General features: G+C 35.4%; 2 protein-coding genes across 12 annotated transcripts in view; both read right to left on the bottom strand.

The window, feature by feature from the left end:
* Nucleotides 1–7,973: 7,973 nt before the first annotated feature.
* Nucleotides 7,974–19,185, bottom strand: cntn1b (contactin 1b). The gene is made up of 24 exons (XM_059511051.1): nt 19,035–19,185; nt 17,601–17,681; nt 17,167–17,208; nt 16,892–17,018; nt 16,563–16,744; nt 16,350–16,445; nt 15,255–15,461; nt 15,046–15,145; nt 14,639–14,820; nt 14,247–14,371; nt 14,046–14,163; nt 13,787–13,937; nt 13,539–13,666; nt 11,989–12,161; nt 11,783–11,906; nt 11,487–11,654; nt 10,721–10,870; nt 10,453–10,523; nt 10,124–10,355; nt 9,247–9,359; nt 8,987–9,176; nt 8,764–8,879; nt 8,279–8,435; nt 7,974–8,079 (listed from the first exon to the last, which is right to left on the bottom strand). The coding sequence occupies exons 2-24, from the start codon at nt 17,653–17,655 to the stop codon at nt 7,997–7,999; spliced, it is 3,090 nt and encodes a 1,029-aa protein (XP_059367034.1). The 5' UTR covers nt 17,656–17,681; nt 19,035–19,185; the 3' UTR covers nt 7,974–7,996.
* A 1,041-nt stretch (nt 19,186–20,226) lies between these two features.
* Nucleotides 20,227–23,055, bottom strand: part of nrcama (neuronal cell adhesion molecule a) — a 49,371-nt gene continuing 46,542 nt past the window's right edge. For all 11 annotated transcript variants that reach the window (XM_059511042.1, XM_059511049.1, XM_059511044.1 and 8 more), the window contains one exon: nt 20,227–22,922. In XM_059511042.1, coding sequence (XP_059367025.1) covers nt 22,688–22,922 — 235 coding nt within the window. In that variant the 3' untranslated portion in view covers nt 20,227–22,687. The remainder of the gene's footprint in view (nt 22,923–23,055) is intronic.

Here is a 23,055-nt window from a genome sequence, read left to right as displayed (position 1 = left end):
AAATACTGCTGTAGAGAAGACTGCAGCAATGAGATGGCAGGAAATGTTCAGTTTTGATATTTTTGATAAAAATCAATCAAGCTCAGTAATGCCAACAGGGTTTGAGAAAGAAGTTTTAAAATGTAATTACATCCAAACATCTCCAAGGAATATTTTACCCTTTGTCTCCATGCAAGCATAAATTAAGGGAATATTTACATTTACTAAAATAACTTTTATTTAGCCTCAGTCAAAAAAATAAAAAATAAAAACAAATAAAATAATAAATTCACTGCTAGCCACACTGCTAAAATACAAATCCAAACATGTTTGAATCCAAATCTGACCACAGGATATGAAACAGTCGCATTTATGTTTCTAGTCTATTCACCGTTTTACCTCCGTCTGTATCCCCCTTGAAGAGAATTCATGGTTTGGGTTTTGAGAACATCATTCTATTCCCAGCATGACATGAGCAGGCCTGCAGTGTGCTAGACCAGCCTCAGAGAGATCTGAACGCACACACTCACACACACACACAGGCCATCAGAGAGATTGAGAGGTGAGAGTGTGAAAACCCAGAGTGTTGGTGAAAGGTTACTAGATAAGAGGACAGTGACTGTCTCAACAATGACTTTGGCCTGGTACTCGTTGTGTTTCCACCGCAGGAACCAGGAACTAAATAAAGTTCCGGGTAAAAAAAAATGCCCCTGAAAGAGTCCTCAAAGTTTTTCAAAGTTCTGGAACTTTCGGGGGCGGGACTTGGTCGCTAAACATCGTGATTGGTTGAGTTCACGCAGCATTGGTTGAGTTCAACCACCATTTATTCGGATCAACATTTTCAAAATATTACTGCTATTGTGTTATGAAATGTTATTTTAAAAGTATTTCAGGCGAGAATGTAGTTGTTTAAAACTCAAATCTGTGGGTTATTTATAAAGACAGCGTCTATTTAAACATGTGTTTTGCCGATCTCAGAGACGGTCAGTGATCATCTAACCGCCGAGAAGCAGCCTCTCCTCGGCTAGACCTTCTGATATGTGTCGCTGGCTCTGATGTCTCTTTAGTGGTTAAACATAAAATATAATTCAGCTGCGGGATAAATCTAACAGGTTTTCTTTGGTCTGTATTCAATTTATCTATATGTTAAAATGAAAATAAAAAAGGCAAATCTATATAATATTTTGTTTCATTGTAATGGCTATTACAGAAATTCTAATGGTTTCCATTACAAAACCATTACAAACCATCAGCAATTAACCATTAAAACCATTACCAAATGGTTTCCATTATGTAGTGTGTTTTGGGCATATTCCATTAGGATTTATTGGTTTGTATTGGTTTCCATTACAAGTTTGTATTGGTCACGATTTGCACATAATGTTTTCCATCATAGTTTTGTATTGGTTCTGATGGTTCCATTACAAGTTTGTATTGGTCTTTATTAGCACATATTTAATATTTTCCGTTGCAGTTTTGTATTGGTTCTGATTTGAATGTTTACCTGATAGCTGGTAATTAGGCCATTAATTAATATAATTAAATAATTTAAATTATTAATACAAACTGTACACAGGATTTGTCAAGAATATCATTTTTATTTATTTAAACTACATACCGACCTTTCAATAGCAAACAGTTCAGGTTGTTTTGCAAAGAATTAAGAATATGCACCTAAAATCTAAATTATTCACAGAATACTCAACATAGCTGGAATTAACACAAAACCTTGACATTATATTTTATTTTAATTATTGTTATTCATTAATGCATTATAGAAATACAGGAACTATAAACTGTGTTTGTGGCGTCATTGTAGCTGTCTCAGACCTGCAAAAAAAAAGGACAATTCATTAGGACAATGTACCACTTAAACCACATTACCAGTATGTCAGATTATCCATACATATATTTATATGGCAGTCTCAAAAAAGTTGCAAAAACTTAGTTGTGGACAAAAAATCATCATGTTTAAATTCGTCCAACACTCTGGGGGCACTTTGAGCAGATTCAAGTTCTTGACAGATGTGAACTTTTGTCCATTACTCATTTTATGTTCATGAGTAAAACAACCAGTTTGTTTTGTTCAGCGTCATGTTTAGGAGCATGGAAATGTAAAGCCAATGTTCGTACAGTAACAGACCAAAGTGAAACACTTTTGAACATTTTTTAAAAACAATTATTTTAGAATAACGTTCCATTAGTAAATAAATGTTAGTTATTCCATGGTCTGTCTGAATACTGGATTCCTCTCGGAATTCTTGGAATTCTGGTTCCAAGTCAGTTTAATCACTGTTCCATACCAGAGACAGTTTATAAGAGACATACCACTTCCTGAATCCTCAATACAACTATATAAGGAAAACCCTTAACGGCAAAGATGGCGGTTGTATGCACATGTCCCGCCCCTCCAGCTGGAAAGCCAATCATCTGCTTTTAACAGTCAAGTCGCAGAACATTTAAGCCTATCGTCTGGTTCCACTGACGCATGCACACAGTTGAGGTTTTGCAACAGCGATTTTGGTGACAGCGAGATGTTGTGTGTGCAAGATGGGTCAAAATTATAGATTTTTCTTTCATGCCAAAAATTATTAGGATATTAAAAAAGATAATGTTCCATAAATATATTTTGTAAATTTCCTACCATGAATGTATCAAAACTTAATTTTTTTATTAATAAAATGCTTTGCTTTGGATTTGAAATATTTTTCACAATATTTAGATTTTTGTAGCACCATCAGATTCCAGATTTTCAAATAGTTGTATCTCAGACAAATATTGTCCCCCTAACAAACCATACATTAATGGAAAACTTATTTATTATTATTATTGATATAAAAATCTAAAAGAATAAATAAAAACAATTACCCTTGTAACTGGTTTTGTGGTCCAGTTTCACAAATAGGCTTGAATAATTACATTGTCTACTTTTTATGGTACATAGTCTCTATTCACTTCGAGTCATATTAGATAAGAGGTTTTAGCAATTACATTCGGATATGGCTATGTAAACACTTACCTGACAGTTTTATCTGGTTTCCGTACACCTAGAAATTCAAGAACAGATGGAATAATCTCAGACTTTAAATCTGACCACTCTCAAATGGAAATTAAGGAGCATATGTGACCTGTGCTGGCAAAATAAGTCACAATGAGCAAAAATGAGTTGAGGTTTTTTTTCTCATTAAAAAGTCCTTCAAAATGATGTATAATTTGTTGAAATCTGACAAAAAAATTACTGAGCTACACCCGTTTGAAGTTGAAAGAGTTGGCAAAGTCAACTCTTTTCTATTTTCTAAAGGTTCCAAAGCAAAATTACAGAGCAACATTGCATCTTTTCCTGCAATTCTTTTCTTAATAATAATTCACTTTTTTATTTTACATCCGAACAAAAGCATTCAAGTAAGAAAACCAAAATAATCAAATGTAAAATCCCTTTATTCATTACAAATAAATTCATTATTAACAGTTCAATGAGTCATTCTGTGTATACAGGTGCTGGTCATATAATTAGAATATCATCAAAAAGTTGATTTATTTCACTAATTTCAATTAATGTATATATATAGTTGTGCACAAACAAAATAAGAGAGCTCATGAAAGTGGAATGTTATGTTTTATTTAGTACTGTCATATAAGCTATTTCACATAACAGATGTATATATACTCCACAAGAAAAAAAATACCTGTTTACATACCCTAGTTTACATACCCTTGAATCTTAACACTGTGTGTCCTTTCCTGGAGGATCCACAACTGTTCATGAGTCCTGTGTTGTTCCCATAGATTATATAAAAATAGGTTGATCCTGGAGCAGTTGAACTGCCTGCATTTCTTCAGAAAAATCCCCCAGCTCCTGCACATTTTTTGGTTTCCCAGCATCTTCTGCATATTTGAACTCTTTCCAAAAGTGATTGTATGATTTTGAGATCCATCTATTCACACTGAAAACAACTGAGGGACTCATATGCGACTATTACAGGAGGTTCAAATGCTCACTGATGCTCCAGAAGGAAAAACCATGCATTAAGAGCCAGAATGGGGATGTGTAAATTTTTTCTTATTTTGCCTAAATGTCATATTTTTTTCATTTAGTAATGCCCTTCAGAGGCTACAGACGATAGTTAAATGTTTCTCAGAAGACAAAATAAGTTAAATTTACCCTGATCTTCAAATTAAAAAAAGTTTTCACCCCCCCCCCCCCAGCTCTTAATGCATTGTTTTCCATTATTATTATAAAATTATTCTTATTATTATAGTTATTATTTAGGATTAATCAAATTTTTTAAGATTTATTTATTATGTATGAATTATAATAATGATATTGTTTGTTAATAAGTATTACATTTAAGGAACATTATTCATATCTGTTATAATATATAATTACATATTTTTTCACAATAATTCGGCCGAGTAAGGAGCCGAGAAGAGACTGATGCAGAACCATTTTTCCTGGCTCGAAGCCACCTTTCTTTATGGAAAAGAGACTGGGCCAAAATAGGTTTCCACAGCGTTGTGTTTGTGAAGAAAGGGTAAAACAGCAACATGAATTTATGCTATCTGAGACCAAGCAAGTAAAAAAAAACAAAAATTAAATAAAATGCCACTCTGATGTGCCTTAACAGACTATTAACTCAATCGCAACAACAACTGGTTATCTGTGCTTGGCTGTTGATGCTTTGGGCTGAATATTATCAGTGCTTCAGAACTCATTTCCGAATTCTAGGTAATCCGTAATTAAGCTGGGAGATGATGGTGTTGATTGCCATCAGTCTTGCCAAGCTTATTGCAGGGGTGAAAAATTGTGATTTAGTGGGAAGAGCCAGTGTAGGTAAAGGGTCTCGCAGAAGGCGGGTGGGGCTGGCGAATGCTGGCAAAGTGCTGACAAGCCAGAGAAGAGATTTGAAGAGCAATTCCAGACCAAGCTCACTAAAAACCTCAATAGCATCTCTAGAGGTGGTTCGCTTCTGTTGTGGACCGTAAAACGCAATCGATCACCTCTGTGGAGCTCAGAGTCACGAGTCAAATGAATTTACACAACACATTTGGTTCTCCGAAGGCTTCATTTTCAGATCCACTGGATTGTTGCATTAGGGTTGAGAAATGCTGTTAGACGATCTTAAATAAGATGTCACGAACAAACAAAGCAGCATGGGATATGTTGAATTCGAGGCACAGAGGAGCACGTAGTGCTTCTTTACTGTGCAAACAATCGAATAAAAACATCCACACAACCAGCAATTACGCACATATATGACACCCCCTGTCAAACCAATAAAACTACAGGGGGGTTGACAAGCACCGTAACGCTTTGGTGTGTATTATGAATGACAATCCACATCAAACCGGCCCAGGAGGGTTGTATATGTCCTCGCCGAGACCCCGCTGAACCCTGAGATTAAGGGTTCCCCATAAGAATAAGAATAAGAGAATAAGATTACCCACTTCTCGAATACAGCTTGCCACAGCACCACAGGCCTCGCCACACACGTACAGTGATTTATGAGCATCTGTCAGAGCTAATACGGCCTGTTTTACATGCTCACTACCACTCCAGACTCTTCTGCCAGCATTCCCATTCTCTCTTTCTGCCACGATGGCGCCCCTAAATAACAGTCAATGCATTTGCCTCTGAAACATTGAATGTATGGAGCACAGTTGCATGACTGATCTGCATAAAATGCATTTGTAGGCGTATACAGCTATCTGGAAGAGAAAAGCAGACATATTGCATGCTTTATGTTGCAATTCTAGTCTTACTTGTTAGTCACGTCTTTATAACTACTCTATATTGTTCAGGCATCTGAAGTGTCGTTAAAAATGCAAATGGGTGTTTCAGTATAATGGTCAATTGCAGCTCCGGGATTCTTAGAAGCAAGTCTTCAGAATTCAAGAAAGGAAGATAGAAAGAAACGGGTGTATTATTTTGTCTATTATTGCTGTAGATTATGAATATTGTTTCTATTACAAATTGTTTGCGTTTCTCTATTTTAAAGCAGTAGTTCACCCTATAATGAAAAGTCCATAATAAATAGCACTTTCTCCAGTGAAAACTTCCATACACTGTTGTCCTCTCACATCAAAATATGTGCATATTTCTGTCCTGATTTTTTAAAAAAAGGGGGGGGGGGTGACTTTATCACTGGAGCAAACAATATATGGATAGAGCACTCATATCTTTGACACAAGCAACTGTTTAAAGTTAAAATGTGTTGATGAATTTGTTGAACACAAACACACAGCTTTTTTCTTTACAAAGTTATTGTGATGCTTTTATCAGCTGTTTGAACTCATTCTGATGGCGCCCATTCACCTGACTGAAAATTTTTTTAGCAACTTTTAAATTTTTTCTATTCTTTTCTTCTATTCTTCTTCTCTTCTATTCCTTCTAGAATAAAAGCATATATTAAATGCATAAATGTAAATGTATGTTTTGAGATTGTGGAGACAGAAAGAAACAAATATTTCAGTTCATATTGAGGTCAATGACTCAAGTAAACCAGTTTGAGAAATTCTTGACCAACAAGCAGTAGGCTATTCATCATGCTTTACAGGAGTTAGTAAATCTCTGGTCTGTATGTCTGTGACAGTGAGGCTTCATTAAGAGCCCTAATGATAATTTATAATTAATTATACATGTAAAAAATACATGCAGCAGCCAATGAGGAACGAGGAAGATGCGTCCCATGCGTTTACATTGCATATGCACATTTATTTATATACTAATGTGCACTGTATATTCTATGTATATCTAAACATATTATATTACAAATATGACAGTGTCTTAAAAGTTTTTGCTGTTATTGCATACTATGAATAAAGTGAATAAAATGCCTACAGTATGATACGTGAGAATAGGATTCATTGTTCCGCTGTTGTTCTTCAGTTAACGTTATGCTGACATCTACTGGATGAATACTGACATCAAAACCATCGCGACTGTGTAAACCCTTTTTCAAAAAGAAAAGACAACCACAACAACAACAAAAACTCACTCGTTTCTCTTCCAACGCTGAGTTGTCTTTGTACATAACCAATGTGACTGTTTGTCCAGTTTTACCACATTTTTCTTAAAAGAGCCGGCAAACGAAGCACGTGCATCTCGCTGTGTTTATGTCGTCCTCCAACAACTGGTTTAACCACTGATGCCACTAGATGATGTTTATTAAAATAAATAATTAATATAGCGAATGGATATAACTAAATTGAAGCCTGTTAACTTCAAGAGATCAACGTTTTTGTACAAAATAAATTACACACATTCATTGCTAAGTTGCTAAATACGAACTACAACTACCACAAGGACGTGAGTTTATTTGCTTGACACGTTTGACATCGGTTGTAGTCCATTTACAGCAGTTTTTAATATAAACTTAGCTTATAAACTTTAACAAATAACATTTGATACTGGACTCTTTTAAATTCACGCTATTTCTATATCAGCATGATTCAAACGTTAATTTTAGTTTTAAAATATTTTACAAATATTATTATTATTATTATTATTATTTTAAATATACTGTAACTGGAAGTTTCAATCTTTCTGACATGTAAAACTTGGTATAGGAAGACAAACCGAGAAGCACTTTGTTTGGTGATGTTTTCAATGTTTACTAATATACAAATGAAAATAGCAATGCAAACTTGTGGTAAACTACTAAGAAAGAAAGAAAGAAATTTTAAAATCAAACAGTCACAAAAAAAAAATGATTTGTAAACATTGTCAAATGGAAATTAAATATGTGTGGACGACCAAGTGTATAAACAAACTCTTTAAACATGTCTATAAGCGATAATGTAGTGCAGGTGTAGACATGGAAAAAATGACTAGCAAAACATAAATATTAAGTAATAAATAAATAAGTAAATATGTCTTATTTCTGTATAATTGACTGGAAAGTCATCAAATAAATTCACCTTATCCTGCTACCATATATTTATTTTACAATACCATTTAATTAGTTGATTGTGGGTATTTTGTAAGGGAAACCAAGAGTTGTGTTGACACTGGTTCTGCCTACAGGCCTAAATTCATCCAGGCCAGTGCCAGCAGCAAGACAGCGGCGACACTGAGAGACTCAGGGCCCAGAGAGGCTTTACCTAAACATAATACAAAACAATAAGAAAGATAAGCAGCAATACCAGTGACGTCTGTGGAACTGCATCTGTGAATATGTGAAAGGTATTTCAATTGTTGTAGTGAACACTTACTTGAAATTACGCAGAGCTTCAGATAGCATTTTGTCGTTATCATCAACATGATTACAGTGATGACTGATTAATAAAAGACAGTATTCACCTTGTACTCTGATCTGTGATATGGGTCCATCACCTCCCTCACAGCGGGCTCGCACCTCTATGACGTAATCGCCCGTCTCTGGCATGGGAAAGTCGATGTAGTGGCTGCCTGTGGTGTAAAGCTTCCCATAACGCTCTCCTTCCTTCCGGAACAAAATCTGAGAAGAGAAAAATCCAAAAGGTTACACATTTTTCCCAAAACATCAGTAACCACACACAAAAAATTTATAAATATATAAATAGAAACATTAATTAATTAAATACATAAATGATCAATTAAAATAAGGATATTAAAATAAAAATAATATAAATAATAAAATTAAATATAGTGTAAAGATTCATTAAAATAAAGGTGTTAAAAAGGTTCCAATAAAAAAAAGGGTATTAAAAAAATCATAAGTAAACACTAAGATTAACAAGAAATGAATGAATGTGTCTCCCAAATCTTTTGTCAACAGAAAACAGAGAAAAGTATAACTGACTCACCTTGTATCCCTCCACATAGGATTCATTCCAGTAGTTATAAATGTGATCCCAGTACAGATAGAGCCATTTGCGATTGAAGCTGACATATTTGTAGACTCTCAATAGGCGACTTGGGGCTGGAAAGATAATACACATATATTATCAGTACATGTAAGCTCCTTGAGCTTCTGGTTTCAAATGTAATATCTGTATTGAGTGAAGTAGATAAGAGTAAATCTCTTACGTGGTCTCCTGGTGAACATTTCACAATGCTCGCTGGGTGGCCCGAGCCCAGCTCCGTTGAATGCTCGTACCTCTATGAGGTAGTGGGAGTCAGGCCGCATGTTCTCCAGGCGTGTTTGGTTCATTGTTCTGTGCACAATAACTCGTGAGGCAGCAGCCTCATTATCATCGTACTTCCTCCAGTAACGAATCTGGACACCAAATGAAGAGACATGAGGATTAAAATAAATTTTATTCCCTACTATTCCACTTAGGTCTCACCTGGTATCCGTCCACCCAGTTTGGCGGCGCCTGATAGACCGGTAACCACCAGACCAAAGCTTCTGTAGAGGTGACCTGGCGGGCGTAGACGTCTAATGGAGCTTCAGTCGGCGCTGAGAGATATTACACTCAGGTAAGAGCAAATAAAATAAAATAAAGGTTCCAATAATAAAGCAAAATAAAGTTATAAATTATGAATTAAATTAAAGTGTTACACTAAGGTTCCAGTAATAAAATAAATTAAAATCTAAATGAACACATTAATAAAATAAAGGATGAATTAAAACTTAAAGGCTAAATAAAAAATTAAGGTTACAGTAATAAAATAAAATAAACACACATGGCATAAAATAAAATAAAATAAAGGATGAATTAAAACAAAGGTCCCAGTGATATTATAAAATAAAATAATAAAATATAAATGAAAATAGGGGCATTAATAAAAGGTTCCAGGTAGAAAAAAATAAAAAATAAATGAAATAAAAAGGACAAATTAAAACATGGGTCCCAGTGATTTTATAAAATAAAATAATAAAATATAAATTAAAATAGGGGCATTAATATAAGGTTCCAGAAAGAAATAAAATAGAATAGAATAAAATAAATAGGATGAATTAAAACAAAGGTCCCAGTGATATTATAAAATAAAATAATAAATATAAATAAAAATTGCGCCAGTAATATAAGGTTCCAGGAAGAAATTAAATTAAATTAAATTAAGGATTAATTACAATAATGGAAGTAATACAGTAAAATAAGGCTGCAGTAATAAAATTAAATGATTATAAATTAAAATAAGGATAAAATAATGTTCTAATGTTCTTTTCTCAGTTAATAACAATCATTCAATCAATCAATAAACAGAAATACATCTCACCAAGCCTTGGTGAGTAGACCACCGATATAAGACTTGAGGGTCCTTCTCCTTTGTTATTGTAGGTGCTCACTTTGACCTGTATCTCAGTGTCTTGGGTCATGCTCTCTTTATAGATGTAGCGTCTAGTCTCAGGATCCTCCACAGTTGACCATTTCCATTGATAATCCTCATGCTGCTTAAACGCCACAGTATAGCCAAATTTTTTACCAAAGAAGAACTGAGGCTTTACAGGCTGCAGTGGGATTAAGCACATGAGAGACATCAGAAATTTGCCACTGAGCATTGACCGACAAAACATAGCATAAATACAGTGGCAAAAGAACACGTACAGTCCAGGTCACGATTAGCTCTCCGCTTATTCCAACTTGCCCAATGACGTCAGAAGGAGCCACTGTAGGCCCTGAGACAAGAGAAACACTGGGTGAGAATCTATATGTGCTTCACAGGACGTCACATTTTGTTTCATATACAAAGTGCTGTTTTTTAGTATATGTATGTATATATATATATATATATATATATATATATATATATATATATTAATTAAATATCTATTTTATATAAGATTAAATATTAATTAAACACAAATAAACTCACTGGCGTCCCATGTCTTGATTTTGATTGATGGCCGGCTGTTTTCCCCTGCTCCAAATTCATTGATGGCATGCACACGGAATTCATATTGCATCCAGGGATAAAGGTCAACAACGGTGGCCAACTCCGCAGATCCGTCCAAAAACACAGGAGCTGGGAAAATAATATTTGTTCTCTTAAAAAATTCTGATTCTGAAGTTCTTCGCAAGATCTTATTGCCAAGTGTGACAGAAAAAGTCGAATCTAATTGAATAAATTATATTCTAAAATACCAAAAAAATAAAAATTCATACAAAAAAAACCCCGTTGTTTCTGTATTCTTTTTCAGACTAGGTTTCTAAGAAAATGAGTTGGAAAAGTCAAAACTACATATAGTAATATAGTATTCTAAAACAAACATTTGTACAAAAAAAACATTCATTATGTATTATTTTTCTACGGAGCCCCGCACATGACATGCAAGAAAATTTTTTATAAATTGTGCGCACAATTTACTAATTCGTTCCCTCAATGTACTAAAACATGCACACGATTACTATTGCATTCCCTTGATTTACTATTGCATTCCCTCGATTTGCTAAATCGTGCGCACAATTTATAAATCGAGTGAACGAAATAGTAAACCAGTTCAAAATTATTTTCTCCTGCATGCCATGTGTGGGGCTCCGTGTTTTTCAGACCAGTTTTCCAAAAAAATAATGTAAAAAAATTAAATAAAATAGTTGGAAATACTTAAAATATGTGTTTTGTCTCCCTCTAGTGGACTCACAGGTGGATGCGGTTTTCCAGTCCTCTGGATCCAGGGCGTAAAAGTCTCGTGTTTGTACAACATGTTGGATAAGAGAACTACCGTGGTCTGATCCCAGACTCCATCGTAGTTTTACTGACGTGTCTCCAATCTCTTCCACACGGACACCACCTGGAGGACCAGGCAGACCTGAAGCCGAAACAATACAAACATCACCGCATTGTTTTTAATACAGTTCTGTTCAGGTTTTTGATTATATGCACACAACAGAGGTATAGTTTTCATGAGCTAGGTCACACAGGGTTCGAATCACTAACCTCTGACAGAGACATCAGCTTCTGCAGTGGCGTTGTCCACTATAGTCTGAGCTGTGCAGGAATAGTGTCCTGCATGCCTCACCTGAATGTTCTTGATCAGCAGGTCTCCTCTGTTCTCGTGACCCTGCAAACACACACACACACACATAATGAAATGACCTGTCTTCCTGAGATTCCAGTGCCCCGAGATTCCTGTCTCTACTCACCATGAGCAGCTCGTAGTGTTCGAAGTCTGTGTAGAAGTTGATGATGTAGGAATCAACAGTCCAGATGAAGGTGATGTCCAGGCTGGGATCAAATGATGCAGAGCACTGGAGAATCGCGTTTTCTCCTACAACCGCCTCAGTGTCTGATGGAGCCACCGTGATTTTGGTGGCCTCTGAGAAAATGAAACGGATACAAATGCATATACCTCATATTACCTCATTTTTACTGAGAAGTTACAAGGAATATGTATAAAAAATGAAAAATGCCAGTTACAAAATCTACGATAAACACACATACAGACAAATTCATATCAATTTCAACCTGAAATGCATTGATGTTGATAAAAAAAAAAAAAGTTAAATAAAGACTACCCATGGCCATTAATAATTTTATTTACAAGATAATGTAAATTAAATTATGGTAACATAAAATTAAATAACTACATTTCAGTGGAAATATTTATATTCATTATTATACATTAATAAAATAAAATAAAAAGTTGCTATTGTCTAAACTGTCATAAATAAAATAAAACAATACAAAGGTCATACTGTCTGAATTGTCAATAATAAAATAAAACAAAATAAAACAAAGCTGGTATTATCTAAACTGGCATAAATAATATTAAATAAAAGAATATATTGTTATTGTCAAAAATAAAATAAAATATGTATTGTCTAAACTGGTATAAATAAAATAGGTAAAGTCAAAACTGGTATAAATAATAAATAAATAAAATAGGTATTGTCTAAACTGGTATAAATAAAATAGAATAAAATAGGAATTGTCAAAATGGGTATAAATAAAATAAAATAGGTATTGTCTAAACTTGTTTAAATAAAATAAAATAGGTATTGTCTAAACTGGTTTAAATAAAATAAAATAGGTATTGTCTAAACTGGCTTAAATACAAATAAAATAAAATAGGTATTGTCTAAACTGGCTTAAATACAAATAAAATAAAATAGGTATTGTTTAAACTGTTGTAAAAAAAAAAAGAAAAATAAAATAGGTATTGTCAAAACTGGTATAAATAATAAATAAATACAAAAAAATAGCTATTGTCTAAACTGATATAAATAAAATAGGTATGTCAAAACCGGCATAAGCAATAAATAAGTAAATAAAATAAAATAGCTATTGTCTAAACTGAAATAAATAAAATAAAATAGGTATTGTCAAAATTGGTATAAATAATAAATAAATACAAAAAATAGCTATTGTCTAAACTGATATAAATAAAATAGGTATGTCAAAACCGGAATAAGCAATAAATAAGTAAATAAAATAAAATAGCTATTGTCTAAACTGAAATAAATAAAATAAAATAGGTATTGTCAAAACCGGTATAAATAATAAATAAATAAAATAGCTATTGACTAAACTTGTATAAATAAAATAAAATAAAATAAGGATGGTATTGTCTGAACTGACTAAATGATAAAAAATAATAATAATCTGATATTGTCTCAAATTAAACTGACCTAAACAATAAAAATATAGTATTGTCTAAACTGGCATAAATAATATAAATAAAATTCCATCTGACGGGTGATAGTGAGGGTCCCTGTGCTGTTGGATTTGCCGCGGTCATTCTCTGCATAGCATGTGTACGAGCCCTCGTCACTTTTTGACACGTTCAGAATCTCCAGACTTCCATCATCCCAAATTAACATCCTAAAAAACAAGGACGAAGAGAGAAGAGGATGAAGATAACTGTAGCTAAGCTTCCAGCTCTGCCAAAACATTATGATTCAGCTGTAAGTAAATGCAAGCGTTTAAGATCGACTGACAAACCTTGAAGAGTTGGTCAGCAGCTCTGAGCCTCGTTTCCAGATGAACTTGGGTTTAGGAGCAGCGCGGGGTTTGCACTCTATAACCACACGTCCCGTTTCAGCCCCGAGCAGAACCTTCTTCACTGGATTATAAATGAATGTTGGTGCGCAGGCTGTGAAGAGACCATTGGAGACACTCAACCTTCAACTATTTTTGAAGACACTTCCAGTTCTTTTTTACTATGTAAGCTATACTTAAAAAGCCATGATTAAAAGCTCACAGACGACTCGAAGCTCAGCGCTGGCATAGATGGTCCCCCATTCATTCTCAGCAACACACTGATACATCCCCGAATCCTCAAAAGTGAGACTGGAAAACTTCAGCTCCCCTTTGCCGTACTAAAAAAGAGACAGAACTGTGATTACTTGATTACTCTGAGGGTCTCATATGGGTTTTCCTCAACAAATAAAACAGTATTAACCGAATAGCCGTCCTTCAGCCAGCGAATCCATGGTAAAGGCTTCCCCACAGCAACACATCTGAGAGTGAGTTCACTTCCAACATCTTTCTCCGTGTCATTGATGTGCTCTGCCCACTCTGGAGCACCTGAGGAAACGATCACAGCATTTGAAATCCAATACTGTCTAGTAGGTAACTCAAGTAACTTTGTGCAAGACGTTCTATACAGTAAAGGCCACACTACTGTATGTGCACTGTGAGGACCAAACTAAATCTCCAGGTGTTCTTATGAGAACCTTGCAGGGCTGAAAACGTATTGAACCCCTGATAATAGAATATTATTTACTTTTTATTATTAGTTATCATAAACCGTATATAAAAAGAACTAAACCAGTGTCTGTCCTTTTGTCTTACCTTCCACATAGAGCCACTGTCGATACCAGTCCATCCCTTTAACGTTGAGCGTCTCACACTCGTAGCTCCCTTCATCCTCGTACTGAACATTAAGCAGGTGCAGTAAAGCTCCATTCATGCTGACCTCATAGTTGGGTGGGAGATCAGCGTCTAACTTCCTCCAGCGGATGTGTGGGAGCGGACTGAAAGGTAAACATTGAATTCATACGGTTAAAAACAAACAAAAACCCAATACTATGACTGATTCACTAACAGAAAAGTACTGTTGTATTGCTATGTTTATTAGACATGTACCATGAAATACTTCAGGGTAGCCTGTTAAGACCATGAATGTATACATTCCTTCATTGCCACTGTATTTTATACTGTATATGAAAGTACCAAGGTCTCATAATGGTATGACTCACTTTCCGAGGGCAAAGCACTCCAGAGTGATGTTCTGATGCACCAAAGCATAAGTCTTGGGGAACTTCACACGGATATCAGCAGGATAGCGCTTCACCTCCTCTGTTGTGAAGGCAGAGATCATTAATTAACCTTTAAAAGCAACAGTGGTCTCAGTAAGGCAATTATGAGGAAAAAAACTTAGGATTGTGGGTAATGTGGCAGCACTCACTCTCTATTTGTGGAAGCAGAGGAATCGGCATGCTGAAAACACTCTTGCCAATGGTGGGGCTTGACACAAAGCAAGAATAATTCCCAACATCAGATGCCTCGACTTTAGCGATGTACATATTCCCAGTGGTCTGAGACACGAAACGCCTCTGGTCTGGGATGATGAAGTTGGGGAAGTCGTTGTAGATCCAGCGGAATAACACCTCACCTGAGAGACAAACAAAGCAACTGACAGAAATGAGATTTCGGTTGGTGAAAGGAAAGTGGATGTGCGCATAAATCACCTCTATGATTGCTAGGTATTATGCACTCTCCAAAACAAAACAAAAAGGTAAAAAAAAAAAAAGCTGCCACTGGGACGATACCTTTTAGTACCTTTTGAAAAGATACCACCTCAGTGACATGCATTGTACCTTTTTTTCCAGAGAGTATGGTATTCGTATATATATATTGTTACACTTTACAATAAAGTTTAATTAGTTAACAATGGTTAAATGCATTGATTAACTTTATATAACGATGGAAAATACAAGTGTATTTATTAGTAGTATAGTATTTATTACTGCACATTGTTAATTCGAGTTAGTTTAGGTTCATTAATTAATATCAACAGATACAACTTTTGATTTTAATAATGTATTAGTAAATGCTAAAATCAACATGAAGATTAATAAATGCGTTAGTTCATGTTAACTTATGTAACAAATGGAACCATATTTAAAGGGTTAACTAATTATATCTCAGATATTCTTTATTAAATATTGTGGTATTATTGTTCAAGTATTAAAAATGAACCAGATTTTTAAGAGTAACTCTAGAAACTGATGTTTTATTTATTAGATTTACTCACTTTATTGAGTATAATGTCAAAAAGTGATATTATTTGAAATTATTTACATTACATTTTAAAGTACATTTTACTTTTTTACTTTAAAATGTATCAGAAAACATAATCGTAAGTGAATCTTTATTTCTCATTTTTTTTCAGTGTTGAGAAAAAGTGCTTTTTTATCATGGTGACACACAACAAATGTTGCATGTGTGTGCTATGGCGCTGCTAATCAAAGATTTGAAAACAAAAGTGATCACGTCTTACTTGGATAGCGAGAGGGAGGAGAACACAGAAGCACTGCTCCCTGTCCTTCCTTAACATGCACCGGCTCTCTCTCATCTGTAGGGAACTGGTTGAGGTCTACAGCCAGAAGAAAATACATAATAATAACTCAGGAGAGCTTATGACAAAACAAACATCTGGAAACAGTTTATAATCTTTACAAGTATAAGAAATCCTACTGTATCTGTCACATACATCCAAATTTGACGGTGGCCTCTTTGCTGATGACAGTGCCATACACGTTCTTAGCCACACACACATATTTCCCAGCATGCTTGCCCTTGTCTGGGTTGGTGATGACCAGGTTTCCTCCCACCAGGCTAAAGTGCTCATCAGGCTGTTCCATCAGTTTAATTTCCCAGTTGTTTAACCACCATCTGTGAAATATAGTGTTTTATTAATAACCTTCTGCTTGATTTTCTCAAAGTCTCTTTTTGCAAGTGCAAACAATCTAGTAAACACCACCCTGTAATTCCCAGTGGTAATGACAAACAAAGTGCAGGATCAGAAGTGTAAAAATGTACTTGATAAGGGCAGGAGGGTTGGCCCGCGCCCTGCAGTTCATGGAGATTTTGTTCTCCGGTGAATCCTCCGCATACACTGTGTCCAAGGGCTCCTCCTCAAAAATGGGCCCAAAGCCTGTGGCCTCCTCTGATGGACATGACATGAGATGAGCCAGCATTATATTCAATATACAAATAAACAACCTATCCATTCGACTGTGGTAAAATATACTGAGGTGAAGTACATCAATACTGCATTCTATGTATTTAATTGTAGGTAAAAGTTATAGACTTACTGTCAAAAATTCTGGGTTCAAATATCCTGGGTTTAATTGCAGCTGAAAAAAATAATAATAAATATAATTTCAGAACAACTTTAATTTACTTGGACATAACTTTGTATTGTTTGTTTCAGCAGAATATCCATTATATATATATAAAATGAGTCATATAAATGTAAATAGATCATTTTTAAGGAATAGTTCATCCTAAAAATCAAGATTTGTTTAATATTACCCACCCTCAGGCTTTTCGAGATGTAGAAGTTAAGATTTGTTTGTTTATCAGAACAGATTTTTGAGAAATGTAGCATTATATCACTTGCTCACCTCTCTATTATTTTAGGATTTATTACAAACATGCAGCTTTCCACTTCACAAGGTATTATTTGAGTGTCACAGCCTAAAATTTAGCCTAATACACACACACACACACACATTCAGTTCCTCACCGGCTAATAAGAAGAAGTAAGAGAGCACACACAGAAGCATGGCTGGGGTCACCATCTTGATCTGACAGTTAAAAACCAAGCCTGAGAAAGAGAAAAACAGAAAGAACCTGTGTGTTTGTGTGTGTGTGGGTGAAATGCTGTATAGCTGCAGTGTTGAAAGCTACTGAAAGCTGCATTGTCTCACTCTGATGTGCAGACCATAGCAGACTGTGTCTAAAATGGAAACATTAACAATGTATCGCATCCTACCCATGTTAAAAGTGAATCGGCAATCCATACCTTCTCTCTGACTCACACACAGATGCACATATGTAGACATGCATGTTTACACACACAAGTTCAGTCATGACTGCAGATGTAACACATAAAGGAAAGGTCAATCTGAATCTTAGCATAAACACATACACATTTGCTATCCTTGCTAACACATGCTGCATTTCTTATTTGTTGCCACTGCACTTTTATAGGCTACATGCTTGCAGAGGGAGAGCAGGGACATTTTTATCTGCCACCTCAGTTATGTTTATCATACATCTATAGAACATGTCTGGCCATCCATCTCTCTATATAATTGTTTTTATAAGTTATGCACATTGGGTCTATACTTATTTTCACCAATCTCTTATAATCTCAATGCATCCTCTGATCTGCTGTCTGCTCTAGTCCTGCACACTGGATTTAGGTCACTGCATGTAATCTCATACTAAGGGAGTGGCAGTAAAAATCTGAAAGATCTTCAAACGCACTGAAATACAAGGATTTCCGTTTCAATTTAAAAGAGCTATAAAAATAGATGGATTTCATTGTCCTTTTCTTCATTTGGTTTTTAAATATTATAATTAGTTTGGTGTGATCTTAACATATTAAGTGTATTTTTGTAATCACTGCGTCATTGGTGATAACCCTTTAGCGCCTCCCTCCGACACAATACTGTCATTACAATCTCTATCCTTTTTGTTGCCAGGAAACCGACGACTAACTTCTGTCCCGTTTAAACTTTAGGCAAGTAAATATCTTAGAATTAACTCGCATCACAGCTTCTTTCAGCATAACACTTAACGGTATGTTAAAAACAGCCTACCTTAAATCATGGAATTTGTATGAATTCACACATTAATTTATAATTTAAAAAAGAATACATGTAATAAGTATTCTAATTATATATATATATATATATATATATATATATATATATATATATATATATATATATATTGTTTGTTTATTTTATGTATTTGCTTTTTCAAGGGATGGCATCAACTATGACCGGACTCATCCTCCCTGTTCTTCTGCATTGCGGTATTCCCGAATTGCGCGGAACACCTTCATCCGGACTTTAGCATGCAGATTAAACTCCTGAAGGTCATAGACAGATCGTATTCTCACCCGAAACCCCCAAAGCTTTACATATCATCATATGAGCAGCAAACTTACCGGAAGAATGAGTTAAATCCTTCGTCAAACCCACAGACCCGGACAAGAAGCAGCGCTTCGCCCCGCAGCCCAGCGCGGCTCCAACCTGCTATTGGATGAGAGCGGAAGCTGCGCATGCCAGGATGTCACAACACAGAGGGATGCTGTCTCAGTCCCTGTGCTGCTGCAGTGGATCTCAACCCAGTCAAGGTGATTTTAGGACACTTATCAATTATATATATATACACACACACACACACACACACACATATATATATATATATGGACCAGCACGTGATTTTTGGTGATTTAAGGTAATAAGAGGCTTATCCACACACATCTGTTCACATCCACTGGATTAAATTCCTACTCTGGCAGGGGGAGGGAAAGAAATAGATTTTTTTTTTTTTTGTATGGAGAAAATGTGGCAAATATATATATATATATATATATATATATTTTTTTTTTTTTCATATAGGCCTATATATTGTGAATTTATTTTATTATTCTTATTTTTTTTTTTCAAGAATCTCTAAATAAGTAAATACATCCAATCGGATAAAAAGGCTAAAATGACTTGGGTGAATGCTTAAGGTTTTATTCTAGCGCTTATAACATTTAAGGGACAGTGGGGTAAGATGTATGGAGGACATTTTCTACCAGTTTTAAATAAATGAATTAAACTATAAGAATGAAAATGAAAACCAGATGAACAATATCATTATAAAAAGATATCCGCAAAATATGTGCCAGAAGTGAATATGAAATTATTTCATTTTCACTGTGATAATGCATTTTCCTATGGAAGTCATTTTCTGACAATTTTAAATAAATGAATTTAATCATACAAATAAAAACATGATTAACAGTTTTGTTATAAAAAGGAAACTGTCAAGTTATAATTTGGGGGTAGATTCCCATTTTAAATAAAAATATGAACATAAACTAGTTACATTATCAACATTTTGCTGCACATTATTAACATTAATAATAAATACAATTATATATATATATATATATATATATATATATATATATATATATACACTGTATATTAGCAAAACAAAATGCTTCAAATGCTTGAATTATCTTTGACTCTAAAAGTCACTTTGACATAATAAAATGTTTTAGCAACAAAATATAATAATTTCTTTAATTTAAATTAATGTTCTTTGATTGAGATTATTAAGGAATACAATCAAAAACAGACAGATGGTAGTGAAATCTGGAAACCAACATTTATTTTAATCCTTTTATATACAAAATAATGTATTTTTTGCCGATTATATTATAGAGTAAACCATTTCACAGCCTTTCATGCTTTATTTTCATGTAGCTTTAACATTAACCAGAATATTATTTCACACGCTACGTTTCATTCGTCTTTGCCCCCTCTGACAAAAACACATCAAAAGGTTCTGCACCCACAGCAGTGCAATCCGGCCTCCTTCTTTGGGGTTGTGTCCATTTTCTTATTTTTCCTACAGAAAAAAAAAGTCATAAACTACCTGGCCAAATAGAAAAAGAAAACAGCAGTGCTATTAAAAGAGTAAGAGCTGATGGGTGTGTGAATTCAGGTGGAACACTGTGCGGTTTTCTGCAGCGCTACCTTGCGCATACTCAGTCATCTGTTCTTCAGACTCAGGAAATAAGGTTGTCATCACTTTTCGAGAGGGGCTTTTTCATCCGAAGTGACTTTAAGTACACAAATTGTTTAGACAGTTCCATAAGAGCACTCTGGGATATACTTTCATGCTCAAGGGCTCAGTTTTGATCATTCACGGTGCCGCCTCAGCATCCTTTAATGCGTCTAAAACTAATTTTGGCTGGATATTTACAAACCAAGTGTCAGATCTATACATTAAAAAGCAGACAATTCCAAACTAAAAAACTTGATGCAAGTTATGACAAGCTAAATCATGAAAATCTAGGGCTTTGCCAAAAAAAGGCTCACCCCATTTATAGTGTGGACAGACATAAACACACATTCACACTCATCCATTCCAAATGCACACATATTTTCATGCATGCCTGCAAAAACCGCACACACTGAAGCCGTATTTGACGACAGCACCACTGTAGACTGTGTGTTTAGTGAAGCCCTGATTTCACTTCACTCGACAGCTCGTAATACTTCATAACATGCAGCAACATTATTTAAAAAACAGTTACATGATGTGACGATGTGTACATTTCTGCCTACTGGTATCGCAAGCCACTGCAAATACAGTTGGTCATTTCCATTGGCGTTATGAGTGTGTCAAATAAGACCAATCAACAGCAGTTCACTCTTTACAGAGAAGTGGCAGTATTTTGAGCTGTCAATAAGGGGAATGAGATGCCCCTCACCCCAATTTGAGGTGACTTCTGTGGCGGCTGTGTAGATGACATCATTTCCTTGAGTCTTGCGGTCTTCGCTCAGCCCAGGACTTCAGTGTCGCTTGCATTACTGATATAAAAAATGGCTGCGCTCAAAGCGATGAGAGGGAATCTTCTTTTTGAGTATAGAATAATGTTTTCTACCAAGGCACTAAGGAACCGTGCTGAGGGGCCTTCCATGCAACCAAACCAAGAGCAGAGTGAATTCTGGCGCCCAAAGTGGGGTCACAGGTGGCTACATGGCTGACTGGGGGGCTTTCCTTCACAATAAAAGTCCTGGATGAAGTGAACCTTAATAAGTCTATCAATGACTTCTCTTCAGGGATAGAACATTGAAAAATGTAGTCGGAAAATAAATTGAACAAACACGGGGCGCAAAATGAACAACGAGAGAACTGAGAAAAGGATAAACCACAACTATGTAGAGTGCTTGTGTTTTAAAAACATGCTACCTCACATCCCTGATAACCAGTTTTTAAATTCTGTGGATTTTTTTTTTGTATATTCAAAACTTCTGACGCCTAAGAACAGCTTGTACACGTATTACATACTCCACAACAATGCCCACAGACATTGGTGCCTGAAATGTGCATAATACTGATTTGAACACTGACGACAGAATGCAACAGGCATTAGCTGTGAAGCAAAAGTGAGTATCATATAGTCAAGACAAGGTTCACGGTCTCCACAACGCTGGCTAAATGTGCGGTCACATTAGCGAAGTTTTGTGCGCAAAAAAGTCCATTGGATATTGTCAATAGTGTAGTGATGAATGAGGCACTGTTCACACAGAAGTCACTTTGAATCTGTGAAAACATGCAAAATTGCAGCAATTCTTACCGAAACGACTGGATTTTGCTTGTGAAAATTTGCTTTATAACTGTAAATGTGACCGCACCTTACTGCTGAGGATGTGACGTTAATTACTGATTCTATGCGAGTCCAAGGGACAAGATGGTGTGATACAATGTCATCTGATGTAAACTGGGCCATGTTAATAAAATATATGTCAATTTATATATTCCTATACACATATCAATATATATGTATGCTCGCTGTGACATAATACAATTAATATGTCTCAATGTCACGTGACTTTCATTCCGACCAATCGCGGTAAGCTTGGACTGGCTCTCTTCTCACATTCTCACAGTCCTTCATTAGGGGAGTGTGTTTTATTTCTTTTGCTGTGATATTAGGGGGTCACAGTGCAATAGAGACTGTTCTCCATATGATGGTGTGACAAGGAGGTGGGGTGTTGGATGGGTCAAAGGTCACGATGTGTTTTCAGGCAGTTACACAAAGGAGTTCATGGCGTTGACCGGAGAAGGGGCCTCCGAACTCTCGTTGCCCTCCGCCGTGTCTTTTTCCTTCTTCCCACTGTACTGGCCGATGAATGAGCCATCCTCATTGAACTGGCCGTCTCCTCCCTCGCCATAATCCACCAGGCTGTCGTCACTGTCGTCCTTCTTGACCGTCCCATTGGATGGGGTCCGGCTGCCTTTCAAGGGCTTGTGATCCTCCGTGTCACTGATGTAAAGAGTGGAGACAAGGGGAGGGGAGGATATTACAATAGCACAATTTAAACCATCTAAACTAGATAGTGGAGATCGTCCATTTCCAACATGCTTTTTAGTGCAGGTATTTTCACAGCAGTCCTTAT

The sequence above is a fragment of the Carassius carassius genome, chromosome 26, assembly GCF_963082965.1.
Source record: "Carassius carassius chromosome 26, fCarCar2.1, whole genome shotgun sequence".
NCBI lineage: Eukaryota > Metazoa > Chordata > Actinopteri > Cypriniformes > Cyprinidae > Carassius > Carassius carassius.
This window is presented reverse-complemented; position numbering and strand designations above follow the sequence as displayed.

Coding starts and splice junctions, on each gene's coding strand:
- cntn1b (XM_059511051.1), bottom strand. CDS start 17,655: ATGGTGACCCCAGCCATGCTTCTGTGTGTGCTCTCTTACTTCTTCTTA. Junction 13,667..13,786: donor CTGCTGACCAACTCTTCAAG/GTTTGTCAGTCG, acceptor CTTGTTTTTTAG/GATGTTAATTTGGGATGATG. Junction 9,360..10,123: donor GGTCTACTCACCAAGGCTTG/GTGAGATGTATT, acceptor AATATCTCTCAG/CGCCGACTGAAGCTCCATTA.